This window comes from Schistocerca gregaria, chromosome 1 (assembly GCF_023897955.1).
Source record: "Schistocerca gregaria isolate iqSchGreg1 chromosome 1, iqSchGreg1.2, whole genome shotgun sequence".
Taxonomy (NCBI): domain Eukaryota; kingdom Metazoa; phylum Arthropoda; class Insecta; order Orthoptera; family Acrididae; genus Schistocerca; species Schistocerca gregaria.
The window spans coordinates 715,950,737-715,970,747 of NC_064920.1; the positions used below are offsets into that span (position 1 = coordinate 715,950,737).

Sequence of the window (20,011 nt, forward strand, 5' to 3'; positions counted from 1 at the left end):
GTTATTGTGGTGGGGCGTTCCTTTGCTCCTCAGCGCGGTTAACTGCTGTATGGTCGTTGGTGCATGGGGATGTGGTGCAGTACTTTTATCCAACGCTTACCACATATGCTCCATGGGATTTAAACAGGTGGAACGGGCAGGCCAGTCCATTAGGCGAATATCCTCTCGTTCCAAGACCACCTCTACTTGCGTTGTTCGAAGCGATTGCGCATTGTCAGCCACAAAAATGAAGTCAGGGAAAGTACCCCTGAAAAGACGCACATGGGGAACGTTGAGCAGAAAGTGTACCGTGCTGAAAGATTTGGAGGTCAGTACACCCAAGCAACGTAATGTCTCCCAGACCGTAACAGCTGGACCACTAAAACGATCTGTATGTTAGTGTGACATCTAAACAGTAACCATGTGCAAAGAAATCTTTTTCATATTGTTGGTGCAAATATTGATGCCATCGTTTTTACTCGATGATCTGAAATTATATGCTCATCATGTTAAAACTAGATTTTCCAACGAGTTATGAAATAGCTAGGACATACTGATGAAAAGTTAGTAAATATTCCAATAATACGTGGGTCACTCCAAAAGAAATGCACACTATTATTTTGAAAGTCCATCTTTTATTCTACATGACTGTAAGTTTTACAGTGTGTAGATACATCCTTTAGTATCAATACTTTCATTTCTCCATTTAATTTCCATCCCTCTCAACTGCCTTACACCATCCTGGAACAAGCGCCTGTATAACCGCACGGTAAAATTCTGGACCAACCTGTTGGAGCCACTATTTGGCAGCGTGCACAAGGGAGTCATCATCTTCAAACCTTGTTCGACGAAGAGAGTCTTTCAGTTTCCCAAAGAGATGATAGTCACATGGAGCCATGTCGGGACTGTAAGGCGGGTGTTTCAGTGTTCTCCATCCGAGTTTTGTGATCGCACCATGGTTTTTTGACTGACATGTGGCCGTGCATTGTCGTGAAACAGCAAAACATCCTGCTTTTGCCGATGTGGTCGAACACGACTCAGTCGAGCTTGAAGTTTCTTCAGTGTCGTCACATATGCATCAGAATTTATGGTGGTTCCACTTGGCATGATGTCCAGAAGCAAGAGTCCTTCGGAATCGAGAAACACCGTAGCCATAACCTTTCCAGCAGAAGGTGTGATTTCGATTTTTTTTTTCTTGGGTGAATTTGGATGATGCCACTCCACTGATTGCCTCTTCGTCTCTGGTGAAAAATGATGGAGCCATGTTTCATCACCTGTCACAATTCTTCCAAGAAATTCTCGTACTGTCCAAAAGTTCGCTGCATACCGTTTTTCTTGTTTCTTTGTGACCGACTGTCAACATCCTAGGAACCCATCTAGCACAAACCTTTTTCAACGCCAAATTTTCAGTATTCTGCAAATACTTCCTTCCCAACGTAGCATGGCAATTAGTTCACTGTGATGCGTCTGTCAGCAGTCGCCAGTTCGTTAACTTTCTGCACATGGTCTGGAGTGTGTGCAGTACGAGGCCTGCCACTGCGAGGACAATCCTCAATATTGCCATGTCCGCTTTCATCACGTAACCTTCTTGCCCATAGACTAACTGTACTGCGATCGACAGCAGCATCTCCATACACCTTTTTCAATCTCTTATGGATGATTCCCACTGTCTCGTTTTCACAGCACAGGAATTCTATGACAGCACGTTGCTTCATACGAACGTCATGTGTTGCAGCCATCTTGATGACATGGCGCCACTCACGGGAACAGGTTGACCTAAGTTTGAAAACAAGCGGGAAGGATGCATCTATACATTGTAAAACTTTCACACATGCAGAATGAAAACAGTATTTTTACAAAAATAGTGTGCATTTCTTTTGGAGTGACCCTCGCATTGGATTAATACTGACAGCTAAGAATCTAAAATCTAAAAAAATCACGATAACAGACAAAATCCTGTTGAATATCAGCAAAAATAACCGACGAAAGCGACACTAATGCTCGTCGAAGTAGAGAAACAGAGAATAAATAAAAGAAAGCTGATTATCTTTGTTTACATATAGAACTTCACAGTTGATCAAGTTAATGGGTTTATTTCATGTTCAGTGATTAATTGGATTATTTTATTTATTTATATTTTTCAGTGTAAACGTACAATGGTAGATGAGAAATTTGTTTTGTAACCTATATTTTTTGGGTTGATTGGGTAAAGTGTACTTCAGAGTCAGTACACGACTACATGAATGTGGGAAATCTCCCAAAATAGCCTTCAAGTAGATTTGTACTCCTCTTTCCAGTGTGTGAAGTTGTTGTGAAGCCATGCTACATGAAGTGCATTATTCGTAGCTGTATTACTGCATATGATTCTACGCTCCACCCCGTGGAGTTCGAGACGATCCCAATTAATGGAGCGGACACCCTTTCGGACTCCAATTTTCACATTTTTTCCTTTTGTCCCAGAGAATGAGAGGTATTTTCCTTTTTCAACAAATCTAATTGCCAGTAATGGTTAAGCATGCTTGTGCACTTCTGTATGACATCATAGCTCCGTTTTTCACTTCTGCTACAATGTATCTCTCGTGTAAAACTGCATGTAGAATGAGCAACTCGTCACATGTGTTTTTCGTCTATTGACAAACGGTAAGCTAATGTTGTGATGCAGTTGTAGATTAAAGATAATTGTGGACGGATGAGGTGCACGTATACTCCTGCCATTTCCATGTTGTGCTGGGAACTGTCATCGGAATCGGTGCGCCTGGATGTTGGACCGGTCCTTTCTTGGAGTTTGGTATGGACTGTGAGAGGAAGCGACAGACCACAGATTCAGGATTCTACATCGGCGTTGCTCTGTAGACGTTTTCGTCCACCTTGACTGCACGACAGCGCCGAAAACATCGCCACATCAAGCAAATGACATAACATTCCCTGAGCAGCTCGACATAAAAAGTCAAGACGTATAGTGATCGCTACAGTCACAATATTACTCGTCATGCTCGGCAGTGTTAAGTCTGCAGTTTAGTAGATTCACAGAAAACTACTGCTTGAAATTATACAGAATGTTATTACGAATATAAAAGTCCATATTCCAGGTTCCAGGAGAGCGCAAGTGCCCCTCGTAGCCGTCTGGTCACTGGCTTTGTCATGATTTTAAGGTCTTTTTAAAGAAATAAAGGTTTCTAGAATAAGAAACTTAATAAAACCGCAACTAGCCAGAGTAGACCATATGATCGTCCCACTAAATCCTCAGGGATTGTCCGTGGACACTCTCCGAAATTGTGTTGGCGAAATTAGGATTTTCCGTATGCAGGGTTGTCAGAAGTAACCTGAAAAGGTTGTAACGATATAGCAGGGTAGGTTGTGTCGAGAAATAATCGTTAAATATTCGATAAGCTGCGCCGTTTCCGAGTTAATTAGTCGTAAAGTTAGCCAATGATTTTGTTCCTGGGCAAATTCAAGAGTCCAGCCAGAGTCGATGTCACCAAGCGTGTTCCTAGTTTGGTTTCTTAAAACCGAACAGAGCGATTCAGAAATTGGACATAGAACGGTAGTAAGGATTGATCTCTATCCCCCAACTGCAACCTTGCTCTATCATCTACGATATTAGAGCAACTGACACCAATTGTATCTGCTGCAGCGCTTGAATTTGCGCGCACAACGGCCTGATTGGCTAATTAAAATGTTATTTAACGTAATGGCGCAACGTATCCAATTATTCTCTTAATAATTATTTCTCAGCACTACCTACCGTGCAACAACCTTACAAGCTTTTCAGTCTGTTTTCGACCATCGTGTATGGCGTCCTTGCTACATCGTCAGTTGTGGATGTTCTGAATCCTTGGAAGTTCCTTGAGGATTGTTTGCCGGACGGAGACTTGAAACTAGGAGCTTTGCCTTTCGCCGGTAAATACTAAGCTATCCAAGACCTCAGCTCGACTCCGCCAGTACTTCCCTCCTACGTTCCCCACCAAGTTGCCTACGAAACGAAAAGGTCCCAGGTTCGAGTCTCAGCTGGGCACACAGTTTTAATCTTCCAGGAAGTTTGAACGCAGCGTACAGTCTTCCGCAGAGCGAAAATCCCTTATGTAGTGAATCCTCATGCGACAGCGCTCCGTGATGTAATGCGATGCTGCGGTGACTAACCTTCATTATCTCGTACTCCTGCAGGGAGCACGGCCTCTGGTCAAAATCGAGTTCCGCATCCGACTCAGCCTCGTTTTCGGCGGGGTCCCCTTCTGGCAGGGGCGTGACCACTGCCACGGGCGGGCTGCTGCTGGACGATGAGGGGGCGGAGGGGGCGGAGGAGCTGGTGGCAGGGGCGGCGGGGGCGGCGGGCGGCGCCGTGGAGGCCGCGGGCGGCGGCGGCGGGCTGGTGGCGCCCTCCAGCCACGGCCACGGCCAGCTGTCGTTGCTGTCCTCGCCAGACGAGTTGTCTGCAACCGACACCGCAGCCGTCAACCAACTACACTCAAACACTCTAACCAGTGAACAAAATAAACGTATCCTCATCATATCAAAAACGCGACACCACGTTAAGGGGTAGCAGATAGCCGGCTTGGTAACTACTGTTGTGAGGAGCTCTAAGTTATCAGGCTGGCCTCTACTCTTCCGAATGTTTCGCACATTGCACGCTTCCAGGGTCGGAGAAGCCATTTCATGCTGAACTTTAGTCGTATTACGTGAAGTCGCTACGTCGCTACGCTTAGAAGGTGGAGAGTCTTCCTTTACCAGCGGAAAATTGCTCCTGTTGTAGCAGAAAAATGTAACTATATTCCTGTTGATGCAAAAGACTCGGACTGAAAAGCGGCGTATCAGCTGCCTCATTTTATCTTTCTCAGCACTTTAAAAAATTCGCCAAAAATTTTGGTATGCGAACATACTTGAGCCTTTTTACTCACTCATACTCGCACAAGCTCTCCTAACTGTAACTCGCTCACATCCACAAGTCCATCGGTGTGAGTCGCTCAACCTTCCACTCCGAGTTGCCGTCTATCACCCACTCGTTCAGCCCAACTAATTATCATCATCTCGATGTGACTCTCTGTATCATCTCCCGTGTCACATTCACCTACGCTCTGTCCTACTACTACAGTCTCCTTTCACTATCACTGTCTCCCTCTTACTCTCTCTTACTGCAAATACCTCTCTCCTTTCCTCCTACTGTTACTGTCTCTTCCCTCTATCTCTCTCTTTCTCATTATCATTGTCATATACTCTGTCTCTCTTTATCACTGACGCTCACCCATTTCCACTTTCTCTTTCTCCTCATTCTTCCCCTCCCTCTTCCCCTTGCACTATCTCCTTCACTCTTTTCCTAACACTGTTCTGTCACTCTCAACTACGTTCCACTGCCAATGTGTCCCTATCTTGCTCTCTCACTGTTATTGCCTTTTTCTCTCTTTCTACAACAATCCACTGTATACTATCTTCAAATACGTATTACTTTCTCGTTTCTTTGTCGCTGCCAATGTCTCCTTCTCTCTCAGAATATGAAAAGCGTGAATATGTTCGCATGGCAAAATTTTTAAAGGTGCTGAGGAAGGTTAAACGAGGCAGCTGGTGCACTACTTTTCACTCACATTCTTTTTTAAATAAACAGGAACGTAATGGCATTTTTGGCCACCGATAGTACCATTTTTCCCTTGGTTTCCTTCTTTTCGCTGTTGCAGCAGGGCATGTAACTCATAGGAAAAGAAACGTGGATCACTAAAATTTAGATATTCTGTTTATATGAAATTGAAATAACGCAAAATGAATTTTACAGCCCAGATCGGATTTTACATGCAAAAAAATTGCATTTGGTTCAGTACTACAACATGGTATTCTCAGAAGGTAGCGCACGCATTTGAAACCATATTTCTCAGTGCTAAGTCAATTTATAAATTAAATTTTCCTCTCAGACCAGATTTTGTGTGCGTAGTTTACTTTTACAAGTAGGGTAACTTTGAACTTCTGTATCTCTAAAATGGATGAAGATATCAAGAAGCTTTTCAATGCTGCAGGAGATCGGGACCTTAGGAATATATCGCAGAAGTTTCAGTCATTTGCTGCGCATCGGCGTCTTCGAATCCTCGGCTGGGTTTCCGTCCACTGGTGTCGGCCCAAATATAATAGATAACAGTTTTTTGCGGTTTCCCGAGGAACATGCATGAACTAGTGGTATCTCGGTAAGTCTCATCAAGCCTACCGTAGTCCACGTCAATTGGGGAAACAACTTACCGATTTTCTCCATAAGCAGGAGATAGAGTGTAATATTCGTATTTTTACACTGTGCTGTAGGATAGTGACACTAAGACGATTATACCGTTGGGTATACAAATGATCCCTAGCCTAAGGGATGTCAAAAAACTTGACCTTACCTTTTTATCGCCAATGGAACCCGAGTTTAGAGCGCCGGAATATCCCGTGTTAATGCGCGGCGTTTTGGAACATACTAGGTACGCTTGTTGTCACATGCGTACCGATGAGATCATCGAATCACATTAATCATATCCCAGTCGGAGCATTTTTGTCATGCTATTAAATTATGAATTTCATCAGCTTTTGTCTATGCTTCGAGTCATTTCTTTTATTACGTCCATCAATACAATACTGTACCTAGCGTCAACACCGAAGTTTTGAGGCGGTTTAAAAATAGTAGATCTTTCTTTCTTTCAGGTCTGACTTGACCTTTGAGTGCAGAAGAACCTACAGTTACTGCCTAAGTTTTTTCAACGTCTGGCGTGTTTTCATTGTTTTATTGTTGTCCGTCCAAGCGAAAATGGCGTCATTTCAGGGGAGGGCACGAACTGTTGTACTTTGGTACGAAGGATATTATGTCCATTGTAATGGAGAAAATGCTCCAGACGCCAAGAGGACAAAACCGCGGCACAGGCAGTTTTTGGACAGTGGTATCGTTCTAAAGCGTCATGTCGGCAAGTCTCTGAAGAAGCTGAAGCTGCAAATGTCCACTAAGCCTTCCATCGAAGTCCACTCAAGTCAGTTCGCGAGATTTCACGGTAAAGTCAGTTACCGCGTGCAGTTATTCATACAAGGAGCAGATTCGGCATGCTATAAAACCCTACGACACGCATCGAAGATATGGATTTGGATGTGAAATGCGGAACTGAATCGAACGGAATTCTGCTTTCCTGTCAAGTGTAATGTTTTCTGATGAGGCCACATCCTATGTCTCTGGAATGTGAATAAGCATAACTTTCGCATTTGAGGGGTTGGGGATCACAGAATACACACAGTATCAGGGAAAAGGTGCGAGCTAGCCCGAAAGTGATTGTTTGGTGCTGTCTCACATGCGACAAGATAACTGGACCATTCTTCTTTACTGAGGAGACTGTCACAGGAACGACGTACATAGACATGTTGGAGACGTTTGCTTTTTCGTATGTAGAAGACTTGATTTCATCAAGATGGTGCTCTGCTTCGCTGGTCGTTGATGTTCGGACAACTCTGCATCGAACATTCCCAAGACGCTGGATTAGACGAGTTGGACTCGTGAATTGGCCTCCACATCCTGCTGACATCAAGCCATTGAATTATTTTTCTCTGGGGATACATGAAGCACAGAGTATTCGCTATTGCAGTGTGCGACCCTCAACATCCCTGTAGTGGGACTGTGCACGTCAATGGTACCATCCCTCCAAACATGCTGGAGCAGACTTGGATGGAAATTGAATACAGACTATACAATCTTGGCTTCACCGCAGAGGCTCATGTGGAAGTGTTTTGATCTGATGTAAATCTGTCGAAAACCTAACTTGGCATACGAGGTGTGTGAGAAAAGTAATGAGACTGACAACACTGTGGGCGATCTGGCAACGCTGTGTCGCCTACTTATGTAGACTGGCGCTTCCATCCCTTCCAGAGGCTCATCTGAGTTTCAGATTCGTACAGCTACAACTTGACTTTTCAGAGCGCCATCAGTGAAGTTGGGCTTCTGTTGTGTGTTACGAAAATGGAATGGTGAAATTTAGCGCAACGTTATGCTTTCAAGTTTTGTATTAAAACTCGGAGAGCCCGCAAGTGTGAGCTTTGGAAAGGTGAAACACGCCTGTGGCAAACATTCATTGTAAAGAACACAAGTTTTTCGCTGGTACAAATCAGTTTTGGAAGGCCGAAAACACGTGAAGATGAACCTCGCTCAGGGAGACCTTCAAATGCCAAAACCGACGAAAGCGCCGAAGTTGTTCTCTTTTGAGTTTGTTCCTCCAGGGCAAGCTGTCGACCACGTACTTTAAAAAAGATGTCCGTGAAAGGGTCAGAAAAAGAGTGAATGTAGCAGAACCAGACATTGCAGACAAGTGGACGCTGCATCATAACAACGCGCCATGTGAAACGGCGGCTTCCATTACTGAATATTTGACCTCAAAAGGCATTCCTGTTGTCTTGCAGCCCCTCACCTCTTCACCCGAACTGAGTCCTTGTGACTATTTTCTTTTCCTGAAATTGCAAAACATCCTAAAAGAACGTCGTTTTGGGATTCTGGAGAACATACTAAAGAAGGTTACCGACACGTTTGAGTGCCTAGCAATTAAATCTTCCAGCGCTGCTACGAAGACAGGAAGCAACGTCTCCGTCGGTGTATAGCTGCCGAAGGGAACTGCTTTGAAGGGCCAATACTCGTATAGTTGTCTCAAAAAATAAAAGCTTTAGTAGATAGAAAATCAGTCCCATTATTTTTCATACACGCCTCGTACAAGTTATTTTTGAGAATTAAATAAAATTTTAATTTGGTGTGGGTAGCAAAATGAAAATAGGATATTTGGGTATTTCGCTGTAGACATCCTGTATTTAAAATTCTGTTCGTTGTGTGGCTCATGTACGCTTCTGAGCTTATTAGAGTTTTAACCGATTTCTACTGAACTTAACTTTGCATTGGTTCAAACTTGACTTTATTTGTTTTGTGCAATCTAGGGTTCCAAAACCTTTCACCAGTGTTGCTACGCACTTCGCTTGCTTCCTTGTCCACCGATACGATTGCATCCGTTGCATAACTGAGCATGTCGGCCTGGATCATAGTTTTTGTCATTCAAGTGATAATATTGAGACATCCACCGAGGTCGACATCATGTTAGACATATCTTACCACTGTTTTCTTGATTGGGCATTTGCTTGTTAATTTTGGTCTTACCGGCCAATCCACCATGTAAGAAGTCTTGTAGTTAATCACATGATTCAGTGTACTATCAGGCCTCTAACTATCTCCATGGAACACAGATAATAAATGACACTGTTCTACGTAATGGCTTGGATCAAAATAACACTAGTGACAACGTATGATATACCTGGAATGACAGGATACCCCAGTACAATCTCTTCCTGCATTGCGCTCGCATTCTGAAGAAGAGAACTCAAATACCCACCCAGACGACCCAGATAAATATTTACGGGAAACTCTCAAGCCCCATAAGGCGAATTCTGAGACTGTTCCTTTGAAAAGAACGGACAAAATTCCTTCTCTATCTTTGACCAGTCGGAGCTCGTACTCCATCTTTAAGAATCTTGTTAAGCGTCAATCGTTCTTCGTCCTTCCTGCTTGCTTAAGCAGTTCACAATTTCAACAGAAAATACCCCGGGCGATAAATACACGGGAGATAAAAAAGTATCTGTTTTAGGGCGTTGCTGTGACTTGTATACAATGTAGCGCGACTGCGATGCGGGTATATAAGTACCGGCGCGTAGGCAAGGGATTAGTCGGGCATTCGCGTCCTTCTGGCGTGCATGCGTCAAATGGGGAAACGTGAACTATGGCGACGTTATTACAAAATTCTTACAAACAGGATCAACGTGGTGTTATTCTTTTCTCGACTGCCGAAGTATAAACACCGGAGGACATCCGTTGGAGACTGTGCGAGGGGCAGCATGTCTATCGAATACCACCGCTGTCGAGCGCCTGTTTCATTTAACGCACGTTATCACAATGCGAACGTCGTAATGCAGAAGTTACGCCAACTGAAGTGGGAGACACTCGAGCAGCCGCCCTATAGTTCTGATCTCTCCGACGTGATTATCACGCTTTCGGTCCCTTAAAAAAAGGCTTCGAAGCGTCGTCGATTCCTGTGGGACGAGGATGTACAGCAGGCAGTTACAGTCCTCTTCATGTACTAGGACACGGTGTTTTACCAGGCAGCTACCTTCAGCCTGGTGCGTCGATGGGATGATTGCCTCAATGCTGACGGCGTTTCTACTTCATTGACACACTGGTTCTGGACTGTGTGGCCATCGAACGCAAATTTTTTGATCACTTCTTAAAATATGATATGTAACAGGCCATATATTGGGGATTAACTGCACGTTAAAAAATTGTAGACCCAAGTGTAACGGCAAAATCACGGCACAAGTTGTGACGAGTGTACTTAAAGTCTAGAAGAGTGGACGTGAACAGTAAGTTGGAAAGCATATCATCCTGCACAACGTTAGAAAGAACTTGCTTCAGGTGGGAACCGCCAACATTTATAGAAGTGAGCAAGAGGATAAACTGGTATTTTCTCCTCGACTTCTAAGGTTACATAATGTTTTCTTACATTGTTCATGACTATTTTATGGGAAGTTATTGGAGTCAGTAACAAAAGTGAAAACATCTTTTTTCTTTTAAGAGAGTTTATTGAAAACTGCCCTGGGGGATGACAAGAAAATTTATAATTGTAATGTCTAATCAAAATTTAATTAATAAGAAGCGATGCACAAATTGCGTTGGTATAGTGGTGAGAAGTAGTAGTCTATAACCTTACTAAAGGATCCCAAAACCGGGGCGTGGGAAAAAGGATTCCTTCCAGCATTTTCACAAAGTGAATTAAGGAAACCAGATCAATTATAAATCACAATCAGCCCAATTTTCCAGACAGCCGAGAATTTTGGCAGACTTATTCCATTCTTCTTTATGGGAACTTTCAACGTTGTGGCAGCGACACACTTGATGTTGTGACGCTCGGTCCATTTAGTCTATTTTTTCATTCGCATTGTAATGCAACAAAGCTTGTACCATTTTAGTGAACCTCTGGCGTATTAATAGACGAGTGCGTTCAGAACAGTGCTGAGAAGAACAGCGTTTCGCTATGGATTACTGAAGTGAGCTATTTCAGTAATACTGTTGACGACAACCTGTATAGTCGTCCGTAATATGTTTTTCTGTAGGAGACGAACACTGCTACACAGTCCATAAAAAGAGAGCAGATTAAGGCATGTCAGAAGATGTATCAGTACCTTTCAAATATGCGATGACTTTTGAAGTTTTTAATACTGAATTCTTCCTGGCTACGAAATTTGAAGGTTCTACGTCCAGTGCCAGTTGCAGTAAACGTATTGGATCACGTTCGCTGACAGCGAGACAAACATTACTGTGGCATTTGTGATTTTGACCATGTAGGTTTACTTGCACGTGTCCACTTACCTTGTGAGGCATAGCTTAGAGCAGGACAATGCAGTTGAGTCACTGCATGGGGTAGTCACTGACATTAAATGTGAGAATGACGAGAATAATGGGTAAGGTAGCAAAAGATTAACAAAGGGAAGGAAATTAATGAATTCTGTGTGAACAAATTGTAATTAGAAGTTATTGTGAAGCAGCATCGAGATTAAGAGTGAGCAACAACACTTGAGTTATAAGTAACGACGACTTGCCATATACGTTGTTTATAAAAACCGCTGGTTTATAGCCACGAATTTTAATCGAGGTAGACTGTGGAAAAAAGTCTACCACATTCGTTTCGGAATAATCCAGAATAACACAGCCTGTAATGGAAGTTATATTACGTGCTCGACTTATTCTATATTATACAATGAAGGCCATTCTGCAACAATTTATCTTCATCTAAATCTACACCGCAAGCTGCCTTACAGTGTGCGGCGGAGGGTACTATGTGTACCATTGTCACTGCCCCTTTGCTTGTTCCAATCACGTTTGGTTCGCGGGGAGAACGATTGCTGGTAAGCCTTCGTGAGTGCTCGAATCTTTCTGATTTTACTTACATGGTCTTTTCGCTAGATATACATATTGGTTGATTTTCTTCTAAGAAAGTACGATGTCTGAATTTTAATAGTAGATCCTATCGTGATACAGAACGCCTCTGTTGCAGCGTCTGTCACTGAAGTTGAATTAGCATCTCCGCGATGCTTTCGCGCTTACCGAATGGATCCATAATGAAACGTACTGTTCTTCTCTATATCTTCTCTATATCAATACTATATGGTGCGGATCCCAGATTGCCAATAGATATTGAAGTACTGGTCGAAGGGGTGTTTTGTAAGCTACTTCCTTTGTTGATGGATTACATTTTCTAAGGAATCTTCCAATCAATCTTCGTATGGGATTTGCCTTAGCCTCGATTACTTTTATGTGGTCGTTCCACTTCAAAGCGCGCACACATAGACATTTCAGGGAAGTAACTGCTTCCACCGATTGTTCTGCAGTCATGTAATCACACAGTAAAGGGGCTTTCTGTGTATGTATTCGTAATACGTTGTATTTCTTCATGCTGAGCGTCAATTGCAACCCCCTTCACCAAGCGTCGACCGTCTGCAGGTATTCTTTCATTTCACCAAAGTTTTCTAGGTCTGCCACTTCCGGCATCATCCGCGAAAAGCCTCATGGAACTTTTGACGTTCAGACAGAAGTGGCTCCCAAGTTTTAAATGTCCGTAAGTTTTGCGATTGTTGATATTTACCAATGAACGTTGTTGTGTTTTATTATTGGATCCCATAGAATACTTTGACCGTCCGTAGCATCTTCTAAGATGAAAGACGAGATGGCAGAAAAGTTGACTTTATAAGAGCGCGCCCAGGTCGCTTCGCGGTTTGAAGTGTGGCGATCTATAGCCCTTGTTCAGCGATTGTGACGGGGTATTCATTACGCTCAAGCCACACTTCATGCTAGAACCATCAGGAATTGTCATACAAAGCTAGTGACAACTAAGTTAGTTGTGGATAAACCAAGAGGTGGACGGCCTTCCGTGGCGCGATCTCCAGAAAATGTAGCGGCAGCTAGGGACATCTTGACGCGCAGTCCTGTTAAATCAACACGGCAGGCAGCTCGTGACAGTCCAATCAGCAGGCACAGTGTCCGTGTTGTGTTAAAGAATGATCTGATCTGGAAAACCTGGAAACCCCATTATGTCCAGCAGTTACCGTTGGAGACTTGTGACAGTAGGATGGAATATGCGGAAATTATTCTGTCATGGCATAAAGGTGGGCCAGACTTGTTCAAGAATGAGGCGGAGATTCACGTTGGGGAACTCGTTAATCGACACGCATGTCAGTATTCGACAGAAACAATTCCAGAAATGACAACTGAAAAATTGACAATCGCGGTGGGAGGGGGGAGGGGGGGGGGGGGAGGAACCTGTGAATGGCTTCAGAGAAGTCCGTACCTCACACCTTATGACTTCTTCTCGTGATTATGGGTCAAGAGGCATTCTGGACGGGTTAGGGGAGAGGACCACAGTTGCCTCACACATCAAATGATGACATTCTATCCCTTTACGCCGTTTGGTCCACAACGCAGTCCTGAGAACCGACTAAAACTTGTTCTGAATGCAAATATTCATTACTGAAAAAAATGACGGGCATTTAAAATTAGGAAGCGACTTCGTACCTACCCTGTGTATTGTGAAAAGTGATAGGCTTATAGTGCTCCCTTTTACAGCTGAGGACCTCCCTCTTTTTAGAATGACATGCTGCGCTCTGTTTGCAAGCAACTCTTCAATTTGTCTGATATTCATTATGCTCGTATTTTGTAAATCAGGCGGTAGTGCCTTAATTACAGTTAATATTATTGGTGACCAAACTGCATTTAAATCGAAATCGGGGCATGTGAGGTGTACGAATCAGAAGCCACAGATTTTAAACGTTTCATGTTTACTTGCTCGTATTTTGTAAGCCAGGTGGTAGTGCATTTATTACAGTTAATATTATTGGTGACCAAACTGCATTTAAATCGAAATAGGGACATGTGAGGTGTATGAATCAGAAGCCACAGATTTTAAACGTTTCATGTTTACTTGCACTGTAAAAATAAATAAATTTATATTGCTTTAATTAAATTTGCTACATCCTTTTCTTAGAGGATGCGAGGAATGGTAATGGTGGTGGTGGTGGTGGTGGTGGTGGTAGCGGAAGATTCTATTCGTCACATCAGTGGTTGTCATATACACTACGTGATCAAAAGTATCCGGACATCCCCAAAAACATAATTTTTTTATATTAAATGCGTTGTGCTGTCACCTATTGCCAGATACTTCATATCAGCGACTTCAGTAGTCAGTAAACATCGTGAGAGTGCATAATGGGTCACTCCGCAGAACTCACGGACTTCCAACGTGAACAAGTGATTACGTGCTGCTTGTGTCACACGTCTGTATACTAGATTTCCACACTCTTAAACATCCATAGGTCCACTGTTTGCGATGCGATAGTGAAGTGGAAAGGTGTAGGGACACGTACAGCACAAAAGCGATGAGGCCGAACTCGTTGTTGACTGACAGAGAGCCGGCTGCTGTGGCAGAGCCGTTCTAGGCGCTTCAGTCCGGAACCGCGCTGCTGCTACGGCCGCAGGTTCTAATCCTGACACGGGCATTGATGTGTGTGATGTTCTTAGGTTAGTTAAGTTTAAGTAGTTCTACTTCTAGGGGTCTGATGTCCTCCGATGTTAAGTCCCATAGTGCTTAGGGCCATTTGAACTGACAGAGATCGCCGCCAGTTGAAGAGGGTCGTAATGTGTAATAGGCAGACATCTATAGAGACCATCACACAGGAATTCGAAACTGCATCAGGATCCACTACAAGTACTATGACAGGCGGGAGGTGAGAAAACTTGGGTTTCATGGTCGAACGGCTGCTCATAAGCCATACATCACGCCGGTAAATGCCTAACGACGCCTCGCTTGGTGTAAGGAGCGTAAACATTGGACGATTGAACAATGGAAAAAGGTTGTGTGGAGTGACGAATCACGGTACGCAATGTGGCTATCCGATGGCAGGGTGTGGGTATGGCGAATGACCGGTGAACGTCATCTTCCAGCTTGTGTAGTGCCAAGAGTAAAATTCGGAAGCGGTGGTGTTGTGGTGTGGTGGTGTTTTTCGTGGAGGTTGCTTGCACCCCTTGTTGTTTTGCGTGGGACTATCACATCACAGTCCTACATTGATGTTTTAAGCACCTTATTGCTTCCCACTGTTGAAGAGCGATTCGGGGATGGAGATTGCATCTTTAAACACGATCGAGTACCTGTTCGTAATGCACGGCCTATGGCTGAGTGGTTACACTACAATAACATCCCTGTAATGGACTGGCCTGCACAGAGTCCTGACATGAATAATATAGAACACACCGACCGGCATCAATACCTCTCCTGAGTGCAGCACTCCGTGAAGAATGGGCTGCCATTGCCCAAGAAACCTGCCTGTATCTCATTGAACGTATGCCTGCGAGAGTAGAAGGTCTGCCTTTACGGCCTATAGTGAGTAATATTGACGCATCCACATGTGATTTAGCCAAACATCTAGCGTCTTTGCTAATACCATTGGTTGGCAAATGTTCACACCATATACGGAACTCTGCTGATTTTATCAACAAATTGTGGACTCTCCACTTAAGTAGTTCGGATCTTCTAGTGAGTTTTGATGTAGTTTCCCTTTTCACAAAAATACCTCTTGCGTATTCCTTGGCGCTAATTAGCCAACAGTTTGAATCAGACATCACTGCCTTGTTTCGACATCCTCTTTCTTCAATCTATTTTATGTTTAACGAGGAATATTTTCAACAGTCTGACGGTGCCACCATCGGCAGCCCTCTGGTGGCTCACTTTTTTATGGAGGATTTTGAGTAAAGAGCACTTGAATCAGCGGTTTATAAACCAACTATCTTTTGGAGACACGTCGATGATACTTTCATAGTGTAGACCCACGGAGAAGTTAATAGGGTTTTTTCGTCGTTTTAACTCATACATGAGAATATTCAATTTACTACGGAACTAGTGAAGGATGGTTGCCTTCCATTCTTGGATGTTTTGGTTAAACGGAAGAGTGACGGCTCGGGGGACGTTCTGTTTCTCGTAAGCCCCCTCACATCGATTTGTACCTGCATTCTTCAAGTTGCCATCACCCATCCCAAACCACGAATGTACTTAAAACCTTCGTGCACAGGGCACATACGGTGTCGGATGCAGAGAATTTGCCTAAGGAATTTGCACATTTACGGAGGGTGTTCAGAGACAATGGATACTCGACCCGGCAAATTGACAGGGCCTTCTCAATTAAAGCCATGAGCCGGGAATTGGATAAAGAGGAGAACTCACCAACCAAGTCCGTAGCTTTTCTTCCCTTCGTTGGATATATGTCCTTCAAAATAGCGAGCATTCTTACTAATTTTCATGTGAAAATGGTTTTTCGTCTAGATTCTAAGGTTTCGGATCTGCTGGGATCGGTGAAGGGTGATTTGTTACTGCGGAAAGCGGAAATTTATAAAATACCGTTTCAATGTGGTATGGCCTGTATTGGACACACAACGCGTACGGAAAGTTACTTTGCACTCGTCTGTTTCAACCTAGTAAGTCTGCAGTTACGGAAAATTGTTTTTCCAACGGATATTCAATAGAGTATGACGAAACTTCGATTTTGGCCACAGCAACAACCTTTTTGGGACTCCATTACCAAAGAATCCGTTGAGATGCGCATTGCGGAAAATCTAACGAACAGTGACCGATGGGCAACTAAATAACGCGTGGAATCCCGTCATATCCGAAATTTGCTCGAGACGAAGACGCCAGTAGAAAACCTTGCAGTTCCACCAACGAGAGCGCTGCCTTTGGGCCGTGTGATCCCTTTGTCTCCGTGACTTCAACGCATGTGCGGCAGTACCACAGCGCACTATATAAGACGGAACGGAGACGTCTTCGTCAGTCCTCGTTCGGCTCACCTGAAGATGGCTGGCAGTTCTCCAGCCGAGATATCGTGGAATGGAGTTTACGACGACCGCCTGCAATCCCGAAATCTCTTTGAACAACGAGAGTAGAAGCTGTCATCAAGGTTAAGGGTGGGCCAACACCATACTGAATGCAAGTGTTACCGATGGAGGGCAGGACGAACCTTTAAGTCAGTTTAAGTCAGGTGTCTAGATACTTCTGATCACTGCCGGTAAATAACTGTAAATAGTCTCGACCGCTTCAATGTGAATCAGTCATTAACTGAAAATTTTGTAACAAGATACAAGAACGTGGTATATTAACGTGCCCCACATTGGGATATTAGGGTTGGTCGTTGTGCACAGACTTCACTCCCGAGCGTCTGCGTTACTGGTGAGGGGCAGGAAGGCCCCGAAGGGTTTCGCCGTCGCTGTCCTTTTTCTTTCCCCTCCCCTCTGCCCACACTGGATACACAGCAGCCAACAGGTGGCCGCAGACTGCACCCCCGACCTTGCCCGCAGCTGGTTTCCTCCGCAGAAAAACGCTTCCAGGAAACGGCGGAGGGATGTTATCATTTGTTACTCCTGGCCTTGCAAACTAAATACTTGCAATGTCTGAAAGAAACCAATGGCTGACAATGTTTATAAGTATATCTGTTTGCTTTTATATCTCCAATTTATCAGTAAGTCACTATTCTTAACGACTACTTAAGTTTAAACAATGATAGACTGATGGAGTGTCTCATCAATATGGCCGTTGAATAAGAAGTAGTTGCTGCCTTATCCATGTAAATTCGATTTTCATTTATGTTTTCAGGTAAATGGGCAGGTGATATAATGATGCAACGCCTGAAAGATGATATATTGCAGTTTGAGAAATTTAGATGAGAGTCACATTCACATTTTGAACGTTTACAGCCCTAAGCAAGTAACGAGGAGAACACGCCAAGTGCTGTAACCAGATTTCTCAGATACTTTTTTCAGTGGAAGATGGGTCACAATAAGCGAACACATGTCGCGGATTATCCCTGGATAATCGACCATTTCTGAGTAAACGACTTTCAAAGTTTTCGAGGTAGGCCTACTTAATGTAACTTTTACTGAGCACGTGTTTCAACTGAAGTGATCGTCAGAAAGCTCACTGGCACAGGACTAAAGCGCAGTTTTATCGGAGCTATTTGTAGAATCTAGCTCAGCAGGTTACGGGGCAATCAGATCTACTTCCGGTTTTTAAGTGATTTAAAGCTCAAATTTTAAACGACTTAAGGTCCCGAAGTGTGGATACAGTCACAAGGAGCCAACCCATCGATTCTGTACGTGGGGAGTCGCTCTCCGTAACTATATCATCTACACAGGGAACGCAGGCGCCGCGAAAAAATATACATAGAAGACTAGCAGAAACAGGACTGTCGGAAAACCCGGACATGAAGGAAATCCGGCGAGAAATTTGCACGTATTTTGACATTCTTTTTCGCGACACCGATGGAGCGTCCGAAGCATTGGCAAATGTTCTGCAAAACGTTCCCCTTGTTTTAACGAGGGCTGAGCGATTACAACCCAAAGAGGTTTTTACACGCTACGATTCGGAAAATGTTATCAAAGGCAGTTCCAAGGGAGAGTCCCCAGGACTTGACGAGACCATTGTTGAATTTTATGCTAAATATTTTCGCATCCTAAGTGACACATTTATCCGTATTGCCAATGAAATTCAGAAGGAGTTTGACGGAATTAGTTACGCTTATCCGGAGAAGGTAATGACCAGAATGGGATTCGGTCCCAAGTTCACGACTGCCATTCAGAACATACTTGAGAACGCTACTTCGAGGATCATCATCAATGGATGCTTGAGTGATAATATCCCCACCACAAAGTCAGTACAGCAAGAATGCCCAATGTCGATGTCTTTATACACCATACCAATAGATCCGCTCCTTCGACATATTTACAATGAATGCCGGGAGATCACGATAGGCAACGACAAGCTGATTTGTAGGGCTTATGCCGATGACCTCGGAGTTTTCATGGAACAGCTAGCAGACGTGGCCCGGCGCTACACCGTACTCCGCCAATTTGAGAGGGCAACAGGGGCGATTGTCAATCCTACAAAGACAGTGTTACTCTCCGTCGCACGTACCGGGTGCAATATTCAGCGGAACTGGTTCCGTGTCCGGACACAGCACTAAGTTCTCGGAGTAGTCATGACTGATGAACTGCAGAGAATAGATGCGCTCAACTGGCGTACCACTCTGCGTAAGATTAGAGTGGTTGCCAGTTTATACTCGGTCAGGGCCTTGGACGTTACCTAAAGGGTGGAGATCATTAACACCTACATCCTAGCGGAGATCTGGTATCAGTCTCAGGTTCAGCCGGTGCCCAAAAAAATAGCACGCACGATTAAACAGACCATCTATTGGATGTTATGTATGGGACATATATTCAAAGTGTCTATGCAAAATTGCACCCTGAGTCTTGAAGCCGGCGGACTTGAGTTAATAGACTTCCACGCCAAATGTGTGGCGCATTTCAACAACGCGCTAAAGCCGTGATTGAAAAAGGCTCTTGCAGTTTGACAGCAACATTATTTAATAAATTCCGGCCACAGTAACTGGATGTCCCCATCCAAATCAGCAGCATTCCTTATGCGCTGAACTACTTTCTACATAGTGGCCTGAGAGGCAATAGACTCAACGACATTGCTACCACACTTCGCTGATCTCCAGTTTGGAATAAATGGAAGTTACAACTGCCATAACACAAGTGGAATATTTTGTGGCAAAACCTAGCCTCCAAGGTTCTATCTGGGACTGTGCGCACAAAATAGTACAAGGTCGTCAAGCGCACCATTCCAACAAACTCGAAACGTTATTCAATTTACCTACTCCGATACAGTGACTGTGACATTTTTGCGGAAGAGGACACAATCTAACATCGCTTTGTGTGCCATAAATTTCGTATCGTCTTGGACACAGCAAGAGACATGTTGCAGTTGATAAGCAGAGTCGTTATGAATCACTTCACGGTGTCAAACGCCATCATACTACAATGGAACCCATATCGCAAAACAAAGAAAAATGCTACGACCTGGATTATGGGACACACAGTTTACGCAATATTCTCCTTAAAAATTCCGATGAATTAAATTTCCCG

General features: G+C 43.9%; 1 protein-coding gene across 2 annotated transcripts in view; it reads right to left on the bottom strand.

The window, feature by feature from the left end:
• LOC126366013 (follistatin-related protein 5-like) overlaps positions 1 to 20,011 on the bottom strand; it is a 481,840-nt gene that overhangs the window by 85,584 nt on the left and 376,245 nt on the right. For both annotated transcript variants that reach the window (XM_049970904.1, XM_050008870.1), the window contains exon 5: positions 4,120 to 4,409. In XM_049970904.1, coding sequence (XP_049826861.1) covers positions 4,120 to 4,409 — 290 coding nt within the window. The remainder of the gene's footprint in view (positions 1 to 4,119; positions 4,410 to 20,011) is intronic.